This window comes from Apis laboriosa, unplaced genomic scaffold (assembly GCF_014066325.1).
Source record: "Apis laboriosa isolate Shangri-la unplaced genomic scaffold, ASM1406632v1 scaffold112_cov148, whole genome shotgun sequence".
Classification (NCBI taxonomy): Eukaryota; Metazoa; Arthropoda; class Insecta; order Hymenoptera; family Apidae; genus Apis; species Apis laboriosa.
In genome coordinates, this window is record NW_025220865.1 from 3,553,737 (window position 1) to 3,572,138 (window position 18,402).

Sequence of the window (18,402 nt, forward strand, 5' to 3'; positions counted from 1 at the left end):
TTTGATATCTATTTCGAATTTATTGAACATAAATCTTTATAATACGAAGTATATATAATAACTTCTCTGCACAAATGATATTACAAATCTATCGATTACTACCATTTACACGCGTGTTAATTTTAATGCATTAATTTTAATTTTAATTTAATTTTTCTAACGATAAAAATCTTATTGAATCTTGTGAATGTAATTAAAATTAAGTAGTTATATCGATAATTTAAAAAAAAATATAGTAAAGTTTCTATTCTATTAAAATTCTATTCTATTAAAATTCTACTATAAAATTATATTTGAAACCATTATATTGTAAATATCATAAAAAAAATTAAATATTATAAAAAATTATAAAATATATTTAATAATATAAATATCGTAATATATTATATTAAAAAAATTTTAATTATAACAATTTTTCTTTCTATTTAATATAACGATATATTAATGAAATATTAAATTAATTTTATTGAAAGTAAATATAAAAAATCATGATAAAAGTTATTTAAATTTATAAAATTTTGCAACGAAAATTTATTCATTCCTGTATTTATATTATTAAATAATTGATTGCGGAAAATTTAAATTATACAAAATAATAAGGAATAAAAATCTTTAAATTTTTTTCATAAAATTTTCTTGAATAATCAAATTTTAAATGATTAAAATGAATTTTTATTTATAATTAAATGTTTTCTATACTGATTACATTCTCACAATTCTTGTATTGGCCCGATTAAACGTATGAAGCAGCAAATTTGATACTTACGACTCCGGTTTATCGAGATATATCAGGTTCTCCATGTCGACAAGCATGCCACTATGTACAATAGCACGTCTACCATTGAAACCAGAAAAAACTCTCAGTGAGTTCAACACGATCGATTTTATTATAAAATCGGTATATTCTCATAATTGTGTGATCTGCCACTCTTATAACGTTGTCCAGTACGGTTGTTCCCGCGATCTGCCCGCGAACTCTAACATCAGTTCAAGAATGGTTTACTCCGGTAAATGTAGAGAGGCCATAAGCTCTCCTCTCCATCGTCGATTTTACCTTCCGTTTAGTGTATTTTGTATATATTAATTATTTTAATATGCCAATTTCATTTTTTATATTCAAACATATAAACAAAGTTATCACATTCTTTGTAAATTTTTTGTTTTAGTTTCCTTATATATATCATTTTATCATAGATACTACTAAATGTAATATCAATATAATTAAGATTACTGTATTTGATATGTACATTCATCTTGAATTGAAAATATTTGGAATATTTTAATAAAAAAATGATTTCTTTTAATGATGACGATTTATTAACGTAACGTGAAATTTGAATTAAGTTTTCTTTTTTTTCTTTTTTTATGATAACAATTAAAATAAAATTGAAATTGTAGTCATTGAAGAAAGGTTAAGCAATTTAACGACACTTAATAATTCTAATGAACATATATTATTGATAAAAAACTGAATATTCAAATAAAAAAAAAATTAATGATATTACAAATAAAATGTATCATATCAATCGATTATAAATAAATTGGGAATTGACAGAAAAAATAAATAATAAATTTCTCGCACAACTTTAAGGCTTTAATTCATCATTACCATTTTCATATCATTTTCAACATTACCGATTTAGTACACAACGAAAATTCAACCATAAATATGATATAAGATAGATCTATTACTCGATATGTTTTTTATTCGTCATCTAATTTTATTGTAAATTTAGTTTTAATTCCAACCACTAATGTTGTAATCTTATTCTATACTGAATCGGTAACATTGAAAATGATATTATAATGATAACGGGGTTTTAAATTTTTTCAAAATTTACGGAATGAAAAAATATGTATATTTTCTTTACATATTATATATTTATATATTCATATATATATCTAAGTTTTTATAATATAATATAATAACAAATTATATAACTATTGAAATTAAGACATTTTTTTTATACATTTATATAATTTGTTTTTTAAATCTTTTTTTAAATTTTATCTTTCTAAAGAAAAATAAAAAGAAAATAACTTTTCTTTATACGATTGATAGTTTTCTTTTAAATCAATTATTCAACATTCAGAATTCCTCTATTCATGTAAGTTAATTTTTTTGTTTTTTATTAACTTTGATTTTTAAAATGAACAATAATTAAAATTATTATTTTAATTATTATTTTGAAATGTAGAAAATTTTTTTAATTTGTGTGATAAAAATATTATAAATATATTTATATTATATAATTTAATATATTATATTATATAATACTATAAATTAATTCATAATCTATTTTAATATCGAAATTAATAAAAACAGTTAATAAAGAAAAATTTTAATTTTTGTTCATAATATATGCCATCATAATCATAGTCAAAAGTGATACTATTGTTATGTATTTAAAGAAGTATTTATGAAGTGTAATTGTTACTTTAGAAATTCAATAATTTAAAATTAAATATTTATAAATATTTCTGTTCTATGAATACAATGGTAGAAAAACTATTTAGTATAATATAATAGAGAAAAAAATTTATTTTTTATTTATTTTGTTTAAAATTAAATGTTATATTTATATTAGAGAATATGTGTTCATAAAAATTGTGTACTATATAATGTGATTGTGCTGTGTATAAACTTCATTACTTATAATTACAAGTAAGTTGTATTGTGCTTATAATTTAAAAATTATTAACATGTAAGTATTATATATTTCGTATTATATATATATATATGTATTACTTTTATATTAGTACGGAAATAATTTTTATTTTTATTTTTTCTTTAATATCAGATTGTATATATTTGAAATTATAAATTTTCGTAGATAATGGCCACGTCAGATAGTCTTAAAAATCATGTTAAAGTAGCTGAAGAAAATATTGTTGTATGTATTCGTACTTTTAATAAATTTAAATAATAAATTTATTAGTAGATATTAATATTATATCCATTTTTTGTTGACTAATTTTTTGCATTAAATTTTGTATTATAAAAATTGATTTTTTTTTGTATTATATTTTTAATTTACTCTTTAACAAATTTTGCTTTTATTTTGCATTAACAATTTATTATTTTTCACTGATAACTTAATTATTACATGCAGTATGATGATGGTATAAAAGAATATCTTGAGCCTAGATTTGAATGTCCTATTTGTTTAACTTGGCTACGTGATCCAGTTTTAACATCTTGTGGTCATAAGTTTTGTTCGCAATGTATATATACTTGGCTTCAGTAAGTTATATTTTATGGTATTAATTTAAAAAATGTATGTATAAATATATGTATACATATTTATTATTATATATTATTATTATTATATACATATTATATATATATATATTAAATTTATATATATTAAAAATTATATACATATATATATAAATTTAATTTTTATTTTAGAAAAGAAGGTGCTTGTTGTCCAGTTGATAGCAAACCTTTAAAATCTGAAAGTGATTTATTTAGAGATTTGTATACAAGCAGAGAGATATCACAACAACGTACACCTTGTCCTTATCAACAATTTGGTTGTGAGATTAAAGTATCTCCAGTAGATATGGAAACACATATAAATGAATGTACATATAAAAGAACTCTTCCAGATTCACAAAATGTATATTGTCCTTTTAAGAATGTTGGTTGTACGGAAACTTTTCCCATTGAAGAAGATTTGCATGCACATTTAGAAAAAAATATAAATATTCATTTAACTGTTAGTTTATTTTTATTACATAAAATCATGTTTAATGATAACATAATAATTTAATTTTTATTTATTTCATAGATGATTCTGAAAATATTACCACAAGTATCTGTTTCACAAAATAATATTAATGCAATAGCTGCAGAATCTAAATTATGGGATCCTCCTCCAAAAAATACATCTTGTATGGAAAAAAGTGAACCATCATTAGAATGGCAACAATTATTAAAGTATATTTTATTATTTTAATACATAAAAAATTTATATAAAACTTATTAAATATTTTATTATACTGACATAAAGTTTTTTTTAGAAATCTATATGAAAGAATAGTGGTATTGGAACAACAAAACAGAGAATTATCTATAATAGTTTCTAATCAAAAAACTCAACTTACAACTTTACAAACTTCTTTAAGATTTAATCAGGAAGAAATGTTTTTACGTAGTTGTAATGGTGTTTATATTTGGAGATTACATTCTTTTCATGAAAAACTTGAAAGTATGATGAATGATTCATTAAAAATGTTTTATAGTCCTGGTTTTTATACAAGTCCTAATGGTTACAAAATTTGTGCTAGAATTAATGTATCTTCTAAAGATCCTGAATTTCTATCATTACTTTTACATATAATGAAATCAGAAAATGATGATGGTCTTGATTGGCCATTTAATGGGACAATGTATTTTGTTTTGGTTCATCCTCTTAATAGTGAAAGAGATATACGCGAAATAACATCATCAAGACCTGATCTTGAAGCTTTTAGAAAACCAATATGTGAATTGAATAAGCGTAGTTTTGGTTATACAGAATTCGTACGAATACGAGATTTACTTGATTTCTTACAAAATGATTGTTTAACTTTTAGGATAGAAGTTTGTGTTTATGATAAGTTTAGAGCATCAAACATCATAAGTTTAGAGGACATATTTTGAAAATTAATTGTTATGTTTAACAAATTTCTATGATCTGATCATACAGCTTTCATATTGATCAATTGTTTTTACGAATTTAAATTCTTTTATTATTAAAAATATCTAGATTTTCTGTTCTGTATTTTATAGGGTTTGTATTCTGGACTTATTGAACACTTTGGATTTTAAATTTTAAATTTTAATTGGTATCTTATAGTTTAACTGGATAGGATTTTAGTTAATAATATATGAAACTAAGACTAAGATATATGAAAATGTAAAAAATTCATCAGTTTCCAATTGATTGAAAAATTTCATATATAAAATACATAGTAGTAAATATATACTATTTATAGGATGCATGCTTTTTTTATTTACATTTTTCTTTATTAATTCTTAATATGGTATAAATTCCTATTTCTATATAATTTATCTTTTACAAATATCTATTGCATATCCAATGTAAGATATTTTTCATAGCTATAAGATTTTATGAATGATATACAAACGCTCATACGGATGTAAATATTATCAATTTATCAAATTTTAAAATTTGATATTAGTTACAGTATTTGCTCATGTGATCGAGCTTTAAATATGTATAAATTAAATATATATGTATAATAAGTATATAAGTTATTATATAAGTTATTACTACAATCCGTCCTAATAAAATATTTCTTTTTTTTAATATGTTTGTACATATTTATTAATTTAAATAAAATTTATATATATATATATATATATGTATTATTTTTAAGATATTTTTCCTTAATATTTTTAAAATTCATGATAATATATTTTCTATATACTTTAACTATGCAATAACATGTTTTGTTACAGTAGTTTAACAAAAGTGGAAATAAAAATAATTTTATATATACATCTTCAGTAAAGATCGATATAAGATGCAAATAAATATTATACGTATTTTCTTTATTTTTTGTACGATATTCACGGGTATTGTTGGACTACTAATCTATTACATGGAATCCTATTTACCTATTTTTTTAACTCGTACTTATCGTTATGGTAAATATTCTATTAATATTTATGAGCCAATAGTTGCAAAAACAGAAGTACCTAGAAAGTGAGTAATAATATTAAAATTATAATTATATAATATTAATTTATTAATATATTATAAATAAACAAAAATAATCTATAATGTTTTAGATGGTTTAAACATTTTTACATTTTTGCTGCACCAGCTTCAAGTTATGTACTATACTTGGTTATTTGTATATATTTATGGGAGTATAATATCTCCAAAAATATTATGTGGATATTGGATATGTGTCTGGGATCATTTAGACAACCACTAGGTAAATACTTGAAAACTATTAAATTTTATATTTAAATTAATAAATTTGAATTAAACATTTAATTAATAAACATTTTTAGTATCATCAGAAAGTACATTTATAGCAATTCTACTTTTAACTTTTCATTGTTGGAAACGATTATATGAAACATATTATGTAAACATCTTCAGTGATAAGAAAATGAATGTGCTTCATTATATAGTTGGATTTTATCATTATATAGGAACCTTAATATGTATTATAAGTGAATCTGAGGGTTTTGTTGAAGGTATATACAAATATATTTATACTCTCATATTAAATTAAAATAATTGATTAATTATTTGAATTATATTAGGTTCAAAAGGAAATTTTTCTTGGAATAAAATTACATATTTTCATTTATTATGTTCAACTATTTTTATATTATCAACATATGCACAACTTAAGTCAAATTTTATTCTTCGTAAATTACGAAAAAATGAAGATGGAAAGATTAATTCTACAGTATATAAAATACCACATGATGGTCTGTTTGAATATGTATCAGGTGCATTACAAATTACAGAGATAATTATTTATATAACACTTTCTATAATTTTGTGGCAAAGTTCTACATTTCATTATGTTACAATTTGGGTCTTATGCAACCAGGTATATCATATTAGTATTATACATTTATTATTATTTTATTAATTGAAATATTATTATTATTAAGTTGAAATAATATTATTATTATTAAATTGATTAATAAATTTTTTTATTCTAGACATGGACTGCGATAATGACTCATCAATGGTACATGCAAACATTTAAAAATTATCCAAAATCTCGAAAAATTTTAATTCCTTTTATTTTTTAAGTAATATAAAATTTTTGATATTATACAATATTATTATAGAAACCATAATGATATTATTAAAACATATAATAAATAATTATAATTTATTATAACTATAATTTTAAATAATGTTTGCAATGTTTGTATATATTTAATTAAGCCATAAAGAGTTGTATTACTGGAATATTGGAATAAAGAGTTTGTATTTTAATAATATAAGTATTTTTGTAATATTTTTAAAAAATTATGGAAAAGAATATGTGACTTTAAATATTAATTTATTTTACATTACATATAAACAAATGTAAATTGATTATAATACAACACTTTAACAATAATTAAATGTAAAGTATTTTTTTTATTATATGTAGTTTAATTTTTAATCTTGCCAGGCAAGTTGAAAGATTTCCTTTCAATATATACAAATAATAACTTCTTATACTTATCCTTTTACTTGAACAATAAGCTGAAACATATTAATTATTCCTCTCTGGGATGCGAAATAAAATTAATTCTTAGAAGAATATAAAAAATGGAGTGTGCTGATATATTTATATATATCATAAAAATAAACATTTTTATAAATATATTAACATACTCCATTATAAAAATAATACGTTATTAATTAAAAAAATATAATTTAAAAAAATTTTTGTTTTACCTATAAGGATAGCCTTGTGCTTTATTCCTAAATATCGATAATAATAGACTAAAAAAGATAGCGACCAATCCAGCACCTATCGTTGCAAATATTCGTCGCTTTTTTACATCACCTTTACGTGAAGCAGCTTCGATCATTAAAATCATACCTAACACTACTGCTCCATCTAATTGCTCTTTATTAAGAAAAACATTAAAAAAATATCAACTTAAAAAAATCAATAATAAATCTAATTAAAATATATTATAGTTCTAAGATTAGTTTTTTAATAATGAAAAACATGACATATTTGTTTATGAAATTATGAAAAAGAGTTAAAACTTTTATAAGTTATTATTTATATATTTTAATAAAAAAGGATACTCAAAACCATAACGATGTATGTTTCTAAAATAAATTGTCCTTGAGAAGAAGCATGTATATAAGCTACATTTCCACTGGATGATCTATGTATGAATGGTGGACCTCTAATATGATTCCACATTTGTCCAGATATCATTGTAAGTGTAAAGAACTATTTTAAATAATATTTAAAAATTATTATTATTGTTATATATATATTATTATTATGAAGTAAAATTTTATTTAAATATGTATATTTATATCATGATTATTACCAATGCACTAAGTCCCCAAATTGTTTTATTATAAATGAAATCCAAATTATTGCGCCTTAGATATAAAAATCCACCAATAAGAATTAGTAACATTACTATTGCTACTGTTCCAGAATAATTTGGTGGTCTAAATACTCTGATCTATATTTTGAGAATAGTAGCATTTATATAAATAAATATTATAATAATAAATATTCATTTGCATAAATACCTGAATATCAGTACGTTCAGATATCCATTTTGCAATAGCTTCTGCTCCAAATCCTACTCTTTGAATGTCCATAGTATCTGCAGGTTTTGGTTTACCTTTTGGTGGAAAATGCATATATACTGGTGCAGCATTTAATCTCATCTATTATAAACATTATTCAAGTGAAACTATAGAAATATGTATATAATTATATAATGTTTTACATACCATTTGAAATACATCTGATCCTTCATCAAAATCTACAGATGCAAAGAATAATTTTTTTGAATGAGATTGTAAGTATCTGAATGAATTTGCTACTATTACAAATTCATCATTTGCATGTCTAAAAAAATATAAATATAACAAAATAATTAATTACAAAATAATAATTATAATTAATAATAATAATAATTAATTAATAAAATATTAATTAATATTGAATATAACAAAATTTGAAAATATATAATAATTAAATTTATAATAAAATATATAATAATTAAATTTACCTGCATATGTGACATTGTCTTTGAGGTGCCATAGCAGTAAACATTACAATAACGGAATAATTTCTTGGAGTAGTTTTGATATATTCCTTAAATTTTGCACCATTAAATTTAATTACAGGTCTTGTAAGAGACAATTCTGTTAATTGCTGTACCCTATCCGATAACGATGATCCTTGAGTCTGAAATATATCATCATATTTAAACATAAAAAAATTGAATTGACTTTTAGGTTAATTGCTAGGTTAAATAAATTTTTTTTATCTTGAAAAATTATATATTATACAAAATTATTTAAAGTTATCAACAATAATGTTTATTGTGATTATTTTATTAATAAATTTTAAAATAAGTGAAATAGAAGTGAAATTGAAAATTTAATTGACATTTCAACATGCATGACAGTTGTAACAAATTGATTAAATTCTCACATTTTTCATCCTATATTGGCAACAGACATAACTTAAACTTAAAATTATTCCCAACAATATAATAAATTTTTTATAATCCATTGTGAACATTATTATAAAGTTACGAGTAATTTTTTACCGCAAACACGGTACAATCATACAGATAACGTAGGAAGCTTATTGGTCTATTTGATACAACGTGGCATTTGACGTGAGAATGTTTTGAGTTAAACGTGAGAATATTTTCAACAAGTTTTATAATATTGAATAAATAATAAAAAGTATTACAAAATTTGTTATTTATGTTATTCAAAAATTTTTTAAATATAATTTATTAAATATATATTTTAATATTATAAACATTATGATTCTAATATCTACAGGAGCGTATCGAAAAAATTTTTTTATTATATTAGATTCAGTATCATAATATAAAATTATAATTTAATATTTACATTTTTTTAAATATATTAAATATCTAAAATCTTAGGTTTTTATTAATAATGTCATATTTTATGATTTATTTTTTTATAAAAAATAATTTCTAATTATATATATCATATTTTAAATATGTGGTAATCTAATTCTTTGGTACGTCACTAATTTGAAACAGAAACGTATCTTTTACCGGATTGGTTGCTTGCGCAATCTTTGCTTGTGATTCGTCATTCTGTTATTGTTCCATTTGTGTAACCGTCATTTCAAATCAGAAAAACCGGTGGAGAATTCCGCATGAAGAAATGTTTGGATTTAACTAGAAAGTGAAGTAACAATTTTTCCCTTGCACACGAGCGTTATAGTTCAAAGGGGACGGACGTATAGTGATTGTCGTCACCGTGTTCTCTCTAAATTAAAATCCGTTAAAAGCGTTAACTATTAAAGTTATTTTGTTTGTGTATTTTTTCTTATTTATTGTTGTTTAAATACGTGAAAAACATTTGATAATGTCATTTTCGAAAGCTAGAATCCAAAGATTTAATGAATTTGAAAGTAAGTAAATATACATATTCATTGCTTTTTTTGGTGTGTGTTTGATATGCATAGTATACTTTAAATACTATTGTTATACTAATTATAAATTATAATAATATTATAATAATATTATTTTTATAATTTGTTTGACTTTAAAATTATTATGAAATTATTAAAGTTCCAATAATTTTTATACAGAATATTTGGCGGGAAGTAGATTATACAATACAATAATTTTTTAAAAAATATGAATATTTCATATCGAATATAGATTATAAGTTCTTTATAATTATAACTATATATAAAATAATTATAAATATATATTGTTTTTATTATTCTTTATTGTTTTATAATTATGATAATTAAAAAGATATATTATTATAAAAAGTTAAATTTATTTACAAAAAAAATTGATTTATTTCGTATGCATATGTATTTATTAAATATATAATTTTTTTTATTATATTATTTTTTAATGTATAATTTTATCTGCATTATTATTTAATAACAATTTTTTATTGAATAATTAACTTTTTATTTTATAAATAATTGTAAATAATAAATTACTTTTTATTTAATAATAATAAAATATAAAAATATAATTCGAAATCAATTATCAATTTCAAAATTAAATCTCTTAACTTTTATCAAATTTAAATTCGCTAATTATAGTAAAAACATAAACATTTAAAAATTATGTTTAGATGATGTTTAAATAAATTAATTAAATGAATTAAGAATTAAAAATTATTGTTGAAAAATAAGAGAAATATTGAATCTTTTAATATATATATATATATATTTTTCTATGAATACATGTCGAACTGTGAAATAAACGGTCATATTGAATTTATGATATAAATAAAATATAATGAAAATGTTTTATAATTTCGAAACTACTAATATTTGAACTTATATTTAATTATTAGATTACATATTAAGATTTTTTATCAATTTAATGAACTTTGATTTTAAAATTTTTTTAAATTTTGAAACATCCTGTTTTTACTAATCTTTGCTTACGAATTAATAAAAAAATAATTAATTAATTAATATAAATTTATTTTAACATTTATTTTAATAAGTAAAATTAAATAAAATTAAATTTATTATTTACTTTGTATTTTTTAAATATGTGGTAATCTAAACTGTTTTGTAACAGTTATAAGATTAATATAAAAATATAATAAAATAATAAGTTCATAATAATAATAATGATAATAAATTCATCGTTTATTATATATTTTATATAGCTATATATTTTAGCATTTTATTTTTTATTTATTAAAATATATTAAAATAACTAAATTCTTTAAATAATAATTTAAATTATATGACGAATTTTGATTTTATTGATATGTTATTTGTTGAATAGCATTTTAGTTCTTTTCATCTAATAAAACAAGAAGGAAATGAAATTCTATTCTGTTCTCTGATTTATTTATAATCAGAAAAGTAATAAATCAAAATTCAATTACAAAGAAAATCAATTACATATAATTACAATAAATTTCTGATAAAATAAAATTATATTAAAATAAAATAACGTAAAATGAAATAAAAGAAAAAAATGTTAAAAGCTATTTAATTTTTAAATGTTGCATGCAAGTATAAGAGGGAGAATAAAAAGCTGCATGACACAGGGTCGTTTGCGTTACGGATTTATGAAAGAAGGGATGGTTTGAACACAAGATATAATACTAGTAAATTCGATGACCCTTCATAGACACGTTCTTTTTATTTAGAAACAGCTGTCTCTCATTTACGCTTACATCCTATAAACTAACACTCGCCGAAACAGGAAATTTTTTTATCGTTTCTGCATATTTTATTACTCTTTTCACTTTCTTATTATATATATTTATATATATAATAAATAAAATTATATATAAATAATCAAAAAAAATAGAAATTTTTGTAAATGCTCATATAAATAATTATTTCAATAATTATAACTTCTTAATTAATTAATTACGAATTTTGATAATATATTTCGTATAATAATTAATAAAAATCATTAATTAAATCATAATTAATCAAAATCATGTAAATAAACTCATGTAAAAAATCCACAGATAATATTTTTTAAATTTTGTAACGATTTTAAAATTTTATTTCGTTATATTCGTATGAATTTTTTAGAAAATTATTCAATTTAAAATTTTTAGAAATATATATATTTTTTTTCGATCTTAAAAAATCATTCATTTTGTAGATGATGTACCTCCACCTGGAGCATATGATCCAAAGTTTGATAGTAAGGTAAAAGGATCTGTTATTGAAAAATCAGAGAGATTTAATGATAATAAAAGTGTTGGTAGCGCTGAGGGTAATTTATCAGTATGTACTAAACACACATGCATTGCAGCAAATAATTTTAAAACGGTAAGAAATTTGCGATTGATAAATGTACATATATATACATATATATTATATAATACATTTAAATAAGTCTATTATATTATAATTTATTTTATTCAATTTTTATATATTACTTAAGATTATTTATAATCACATTTTGTTGGATTAATGAAGTATTTAAAAATTGATATATTTTATTAATGAAATATTTTAATTTCAACCATAAATTGTTTTTAGCCACAATTACCACGAAAACAAAATAGAGATTATCAAACGAGATCAACTTCTAAAATTAAACGTACGCTTATTTCTACTAATGATCAAAAATTAAAGTATCAATCAGAGAATCATCTTGCTGATCTTCAAGTAGAATGTTCCAATAAAGACAAAACAATACAGGAATTGGAACATCATATTGAAGATATGAAGGAAGAAGTGCAAAAATTGGAATTACAACTCGAAGAATTGCGTAAAAAGCAAACGGAAGTAGAGACACAACATAGGAAGGACATAGAATCAATGGTTGTAAAATACTTTCCGTTGTGAATTATAATATTTTAATAAAAAATTTTATTTATAATTTTTATACATAGGCTAAATTACAACAAGAAATTTTAAATGGTTACGACGAAAAGCATCAAACTGAAGTGAAGAATCTTCGTTCTCAACTGTTGGAAGTTTCGGAAGAAAAAGAACGCGAAATTGAAACAAGAAAAGCTATGGAAGGTGATCTTAGAAATCGTATCACAGATTTCTCAAAAAGAATAGTCGCTTTAGAATCTGAATTTCTTGATAAAAAAAACACAGATGTAGAAACAGTAAGTACATATTAAATTTAATTGTATATTAATTGTATCTGAAAATATTCTAATTTCATATTACTTTTCCTAATTTTTTTTTTATAGATCCAATTTCTTAAAGTACAAATCGAAGAATTGACAATACAATTAGAAAAAACAACAATAAATCATGTAGATGAAATTAACTTATTGGAACAAGAAAAGTCTCAACTTAATTCGTGTATTAATAATTTAACAGACGAACGCGATAAATTAGAGTTAAAATTACAAAAACGACAAAACGTAATTCTTGAACTTCAAGGACAATTATCTACTCTGCAATGTGAATTAGATGAATTGAAGGCTGAATATGAAAAGATTGTTGAAAATTCTTCAAAAGAAATAAACGATCTGAAATATAAACACGAAAAAGAAATTGATAAATTGAAAATTGAGTTTGAAAAAGAAAAAATATTTCTTGTAAATAAAGAGGAATCTGAAATCAAAATAAAAAATCTTAATGAAGAAAATAATTTTCTCAAAGAAGAATTGGAAAATGTACAAAAACTTTATAAAGATGTAAGTATTAAAAATTTTAAGTACTTAAATGAAAGAAATAGTTATCTATTTTATTTATTATAGGTCAATAATCGTTTACGCGAAGCGCATCAAGAATTAGAAGATTCGGATAGAAAACATAATCTCATTTTAAAAAAACACAAGGAAGATTTAGCTGACATAATGAAACTTCATGATGAAGAAAAATTTCAATTAAAAAAGCAATTAGAGGATGCAAGATTAGATTATTTAAAAGAAATAGAAAATGTAAATTGGTTTATACTTTTATATATTTTATTTTTTTATATATTTTTATATAATTATTTTATAAAAAATTAATTTTTTATATAGTTGATGGTAACAAGAGATAAAGAAATAGTAGATGTAAAAGAAGCAGCTGACAAAAAAATTGAAGAAGAAACGAAACGAATCAAACAACATGCTGACAAAATGATAGAAAACGCGGAGGTGGTTACTAGAGAAACATTAGCAGCTTGTCGTACTGAATGTGAAGAAAGAGTAAAAAGAGTAATTGCTGAGAGTGACGCGAAAGTAAGCGGCTCACACGTGCGTAAAATGAAAAACATCACTGACTGAGTGCTTTTTTCTAATCTTTCAATAAAAATTCTTTTTGTTACATCAAAAAAGAAAAAAAAAAGTTTATATAAAAGAATTTTTATTATGGATATTATTTCTTTTCTGAAATACTTTCAAATTTTTTTATTTTCCAGTTTCTGTGATGTTTGCCAAATATTTTATGCTCTTTTGTAAGAGCATTTATGTATAATTTTTTAATATGAATTTATTAATATAGATAAATGCTATGATCAGAGAGGCCAAAATTACTGTAGAAGAGGAAATGCGACTTACTGCAGAAAGATATAAAACATGTTTAGCGCGAGTAGAAATGGAACGAGCGGCATTAGACGAAAAATTAGCACAGAAAGATGCAGAAATTACCAGACTTTCTGTAACTCTTGAAGAATTAAGAAGTTCTGCAGAAACACAAGTAAATTCTATGACATAATCTAAAATAAAAATAACTTTTTTTAAATATAATTTTATTTTTCATTAATATACAAATTCAATTAAAAATATTATTCTATAAACTTAGGAAAGTTTTGGTCAAAGTTTACAAATGGAATTAGATCGAGCAGAAACAGAATTAGCAGAGAAAAAAGAAGAATTAAGAGCTTTAAAAGATCAAATTCGAAACGAAGCTGCAGAAATGGTAGCTAGGAAAAAGAGGTATTTTATTTTTTTAAAAATAAATATAAATAATATATATATATATATATATATATATATATATATATAAACATATATATATATAAACATATTTAGATTCGAAGTTATAATGGCTGAAAATCAAGCATCAGTTGCTGCCTTAACTACACGTTTAGCCCAAAGCACTGCTGAAGTGGAAAGACTCCAACATGAATTAAAACTTGACAAAGATTGTATCAATGAGCATCGTGATTTATTGAGTATCATGCGTAATAATTCTCAAATGGTACATGAACAAGTACATGTATTAATGGAACAATTAGATGCTAAAAAAGGATTAGTTGATCAACTTGAAGCTGAAAGTTTAAGTGAAGTAGAATCATTAAGATCTATACTTGAAGCTAAAATTGATGATCTAAGGAAAATAGCAACTAGAGAAGTAGCAGCATTACAAGCAGAAAATAATGAAATAACTGCTCAAAATGTTGAGGTACTTTTTCTTTTGTATTTTTAATTTAATTTAATATTTTGTTTAAAATATTAAAATATTATTTATAAATATTAAATATTTAAATATAATATAAATAATTGTTTTTAAAAAAATAAATTGTTTATTTTGAAATATTAGATGAAAAAACAACTTCATGAAATGTCTAATTATCTAACCGAAGCACAAGATATGCTGCTTAAATTGGAAGAAAGAAATGATGCACAAGAACTTGAAACTTCTCAAACACAAATGCTTAACAATAAACTTAATGAACAATTGAAAGAACGTGAAACAGTAATAGAAGATATGAACAAATTGTTAGAAGAACAATCAAAGAAACATGAAATTACTTTAAATGAAGTATGCCATAAAGATTATTATATTAATATTTTCTTTATGATTAATAAGATATTAATTTAATTATCTTTATTTAATAGGCAAATTCTAAAATGCAAGAACTTTCTGATAAAATTAAATGTCTTGAAGAAAACAATACTTATACACGGGTACTTGATAATTTATATTGTTTTTTATATTTTAATTATATAAAAAAATAATATGAGAGCTTTTATATATTGTATTTTATATAATTATATTTTATAATATATAGATTGTAAATAATGTATATAGTAATGATATATAATGTATTATATAAATATATAATATAATTAATGTACTGATAAGAATATTGTGTGCATATAGGAAAATGTTGAATTACTTGAAGAGGAACGAAATAAATGGAAAAATTTTGAGAAAGTACTTTTAGAACAACTTGAAGAAGAAAAAGTCTATCGGGAAACAGTTGAAGAGTGAGTTTTTTTCTTATTATTATTATTATATTTTTTATTATTTCTATCTATTTTAAAATAAAGTAATTACATAATAAATATATTTTATCTATTTAATTTTATCTAGGGAAGTGAAGAAACTTTCTAAATATAATGAACAACTTTTAAAAGATTATAAAGAAATTCATGAAAAATATGCTGAAATTGTTGGTCATCAGAATCATAAGCAAAGAATTAAACATGTGTCTCAGTTGAAAGATAAAATCAATCAACTCGAACAGGTGCGTTTAATTTTCTATTTTGGATTCGCAATAATTTTATATTGGATGTGGTATAGTTTAACAATGTCTTTAAGATGTTATTAATATTCATCCTTTGTGATCATATTATTTAATGAAAATATTTTTCTGTTTATATATATATTTATTATATATATATATGTTTATATATATATGTATTGCATGTTTTTCAATTCACTAATTATATTTTTTTATTTTATTTATATATATTTATTATTATTAATAAATTAATATATTATTATTAATAAATATTTATTTATTGTTATAATGTATAAAGTATCATAAATTATTTACTTTTTTTTATTTTGCATGAAAATATTTAATTTTTTGCATGATTTAAACTAATAATTTATTGTTAGTTATTTTCTGGACAATGTATTTAAATTATTCGTCCATGTGAATATATATTTTATTAGAATAGTAAATATGTATAAAAATAAATGTTTATATTTCTATGATAGTAATTCGATTTTATTTTCATTATTATTCATTCCAATTAATTTGTTTTTTTCAGTTTTAAATTTTTATTAAGAGTTATTATAATTTTGATTATAGACATGATAATATATAATATATTTTTTAGGATTTATACGCGAAGATGAGGACGATAAAACAACAACAAAAAACAATAGAAAAATTACAAGCAGAAGAAAAACGTGCTTATAGTAAGGGAAAAGAGAATATGTTAGGACTTTCACAGAGTACTTATATAACCCCTCTTTCTTCTCCACATAAACCAATAACACCACTTAGGAATCGAAATGATTAATCTTTTTTAGTATAGGCATATTATTTGTTTATGATTATTATAAATATGAGTTGATATAATTATTGTATGCATTAATAATTCATTTAAAGTTTCAAATTCAATGCTGGTATATCTATTTTAACAAATAAATAATTTCAAACTAAGTTTCAAATTAAAAATAGAGAAAGTGCTCAATATTTTGAGCAGTTTTCATATAACTTTTGCTTTTTTTTAATGATTCTATTTTGTTATTTGAAAGTAAAATATATACTTTCTAAAAATATTATTGCAAAAATATTGAAAAAATAAATATTAATAATTATATCAATAATTATTAATTCATATTTATCATAATCATAAAGATTATTCATTTATTAGTAATAAATTTTGTATCAATATATGATGAATTTTATTATCATAATATATCTTTATATTTTTAATAATATTTAAATCTAGCAAACTTAATATTTTAATAACTTAATATCTTAAACCTAATATTTTACATAAGATCAAATGTTCAGTTTGCTAGATTTTATTAAAAGTCTGAATATAATTTATATAATAAATCTGTTGTTCTCCAATATTTTAACACATTTAATTTTATAGAAAAACAGATTTTGTAAATAAATTTTTGTAATTCATAAGCATTTTTTAATCCTTTAAATATTAGATACTTAAAATATTAGATACGATTCTTAAATATTTAGAACATTGGATACAATACTGAATAGTGGAATATGAACAGAATAGTTTTGTTGTATTAACTTTTTATATGAGTTATATTTTTGAAACATTCTGAAAATGTTTATAGAGTAAAAATTAATCATTTATATTAAATATAGGCATGTATATGTACACATATACGTATTATATAACAAAAAGAGTTTCAAAAAAGTGCGAGTTCGAAATAGAACGAAAAATTCCGAATAGTCAAGATTGTATATTCCTATTTTCAAGATATAGCTATATTTTTTTGATTATACAGTGTGTCTAAAAATTGGAACATTAAATGAAGATAAAATCT

The 18,402-nt window shown here is 21.0% G+C and overlaps 4 protein-coding genes across 6 annotated transcripts; 3 read left to right on the plus strand and 1 right to left on the minus strand.

The window, feature by feature from the left end:
* Positions 1-2,080: 2,080 nt before the first annotated feature.
* Positions 2,081-4,830, plus strand: LOC122713429 (TNF receptor-associated factor 6-like). Of its 3 annotated transcripts, none has more exons than XM_043933882.1 (6): positions 2,081-2,108; positions 2,835-2,894; positions 3,114-3,244; positions 3,413-3,722; positions 3,795-3,943; positions 4,027-4,830. In XM_043933882.1, the coding sequence occupies exons 2-6, from the start codon at positions 2,838-2,840 to the stop codon at positions 4,646-4,648; spliced, it is 1,269 nt and encodes a 422-aa protein (XP_043789817.1). In that variant the 5' UTR covers positions 2,081-2,108; positions 2,835-2,837; the 3' UTR covers positions 4,649-4,830. The 3 variants fall into 3 exon arrangements, with proteins under 3 accessions (XP_043789817.1, XP_043789800.1, XP_043789808.1); XM_043933865.1 differs by lacking the exon at positions 2,081-2,108 and adding an exon at positions 2,478-2,665; XM_043933873.1 differs by lacking the exon at positions 2,081-2,108 and adding an exon at positions 2,656-2,705.
* A 783-nt stretch (positions 4,831-5,613) lies between these two features.
* Positions 5,614-6,747, plus strand: LOC122714305 (polyprenol reductase). The gene is made up of 4 exons (XM_043935531.1): positions 5,614-5,717; positions 5,804-5,952; positions 6,032-6,220; positions 6,701-6,747. Exons 1-4 carry the CDS (start codon positions 5,614-5,616, stop codon positions 6,745-6,747), a joined length of 489 nt encoding a protein of 162 aa, XP_043791466.1.
* Positions 6,748-7,023: 276 nt separating this feature from the next.
* Positions 7,024-9,336, minus strand: LOC122713560 (tumor suppressor candidate 3). Its single transcript, XM_043934135.1, has 8 exons — positions 9,178-9,336; positions 8,750-8,928; positions 8,469-8,586; positions 8,262-8,402; positions 8,051-8,191; positions 7,797-7,947; positions 7,434-7,599; positions 7,024-7,238 (listed from the first exon to the last, which is right to left on the minus strand). Exons 1-8 carry the CDS (start codon positions 9,265-9,267, stop codon positions 7,223-7,225), a joined length of 1,002 nt encoding a protein of 333 aa, XP_043790070.1. The 5' UTR covers positions 9,268-9,336; the 3' UTR covers positions 7,024-7,222.
* Positions 9,337-9,917: 581 nt separating this feature from the next.
* Positions 9,918-17,474, plus strand: LOC122713058 (hyaluronan mediated motility receptor-like). Its single transcript, XM_043933197.1, has 15 exons — positions 9,918-10,146; positions 12,344-12,513; positions 12,727-13,011; positions 13,083-13,307; positions 13,395-13,847; positions 13,911-14,093; positions 14,178-14,378; positions 14,641-14,835; positions 14,941-15,074; positions 15,171-15,543; positions 15,682-15,903; positions 15,981-16,049; positions 16,246-16,352; positions 16,459-16,612; positions 17,214-17,474. Exons 1-15 carry the CDS (start codon positions 10,101-10,103, stop codon positions 17,397-17,399), a joined length of 3,003 nt encoding a protein of 1,000 aa, XP_043789132.1. The 5' UTR covers positions 9,918-10,100; the 3' UTR covers positions 17,400-17,474.
* The last annotated feature ends 928 nt before the right edge of the window (positions 17,475-18,402 follow it).

What these genes read in the sequence shown, in the direction of transcription:
- LOC122713429 (XM_043933882.1), top strand. Translation starts at nt 2,838, where the DNA reads ATGGCCACGTCAGATAGTCTTAAAAATCATGTTAAAGTAGCTGAAGAA. An exon ending in ATATAAATATTCATTTAACT is followed by an intron (nt 3,723 to 3,794) that starts GTTAGTTTATTT and finishes TTTATTTCATAG; the next exon opens with ATGATTCTGAAAATATTACC. An exon ending in GAATGGCAACAATTATTAAA is followed by an intron (nt 3,944 to 4,026) that starts GTATATTTTATT and finishes AGTTTTTTTTAG; the next exon opens with AAATCTATATGAAAGAATAG.
- LOC122714305 (XM_043935531.1), top strand. Translation starts at nt 5,614, where the DNA reads ATGGAATCCTATTTACCTATTTTTTTAACTCGTACTTATCGTTATGGT. An exon ending in AAAACAGAAGTACCTAGAAA is followed by an intron (nt 5,718 to 5,803) that starts GTGAGTAATAAT and finishes ATAATGTTTTAG; the next exon opens with ATGGTTTAAACATTTTTACA. An exon ending in ATCATTTAGACAACCACTAG is followed by an intron (nt 5,953 to 6,031) that starts GTAAATACTTGA and finishes AAACATTTTTAG; the next exon opens with TATCATCAGAAAGTACATTT.
- LOC122713560 (XM_043934135.1), bottom strand. Translation starts at nt 9,267, where the DNA reads ATGTTCACAATGGATTATAAAAAATTTATTATATTGTTGGGAATAATT. An exon ending in GCCAATATAGGATGAAAAAT is followed by an intron (nt 8,929 to 9,177) that starts GTGAGAATTTAA and finishes GATATATTTCAG; the next exon opens with ACTCAAGGATCATCGTTATC. An exon ending in GATCAGATGTATTTCAAATG is followed by an intron (nt 8,403 to 8,468) that starts GTATGTAAAACA and finishes TGTTTATAATAG; the next exon opens with ATGAGATTAAATGCTGCACC.
- LOC122713058 (XM_043933197.1), top strand. Translation starts at nt 10,101, where the DNA reads ATGTCATTTTCGAAAGCTAGAATCCAAAGATTTAATGAATTTGAAA. An exon ending in TACAAAAACTTTATAAAGAT is followed by an intron (nt 13,848 to 13,910) that starts GTAAGTATTAAA and finishes TATTTATTATAG; the next exon opens with GTCAATAATCGTTTACGCGA. An exon ending in ATGAAATTACTTTAAATGAA is followed by an intron (nt 15,904 to 15,980) that starts GTATGCCATAAA and finishes TTTATTTAATAG; the next exon opens with GCAAATTCTAAAATGCAAGA.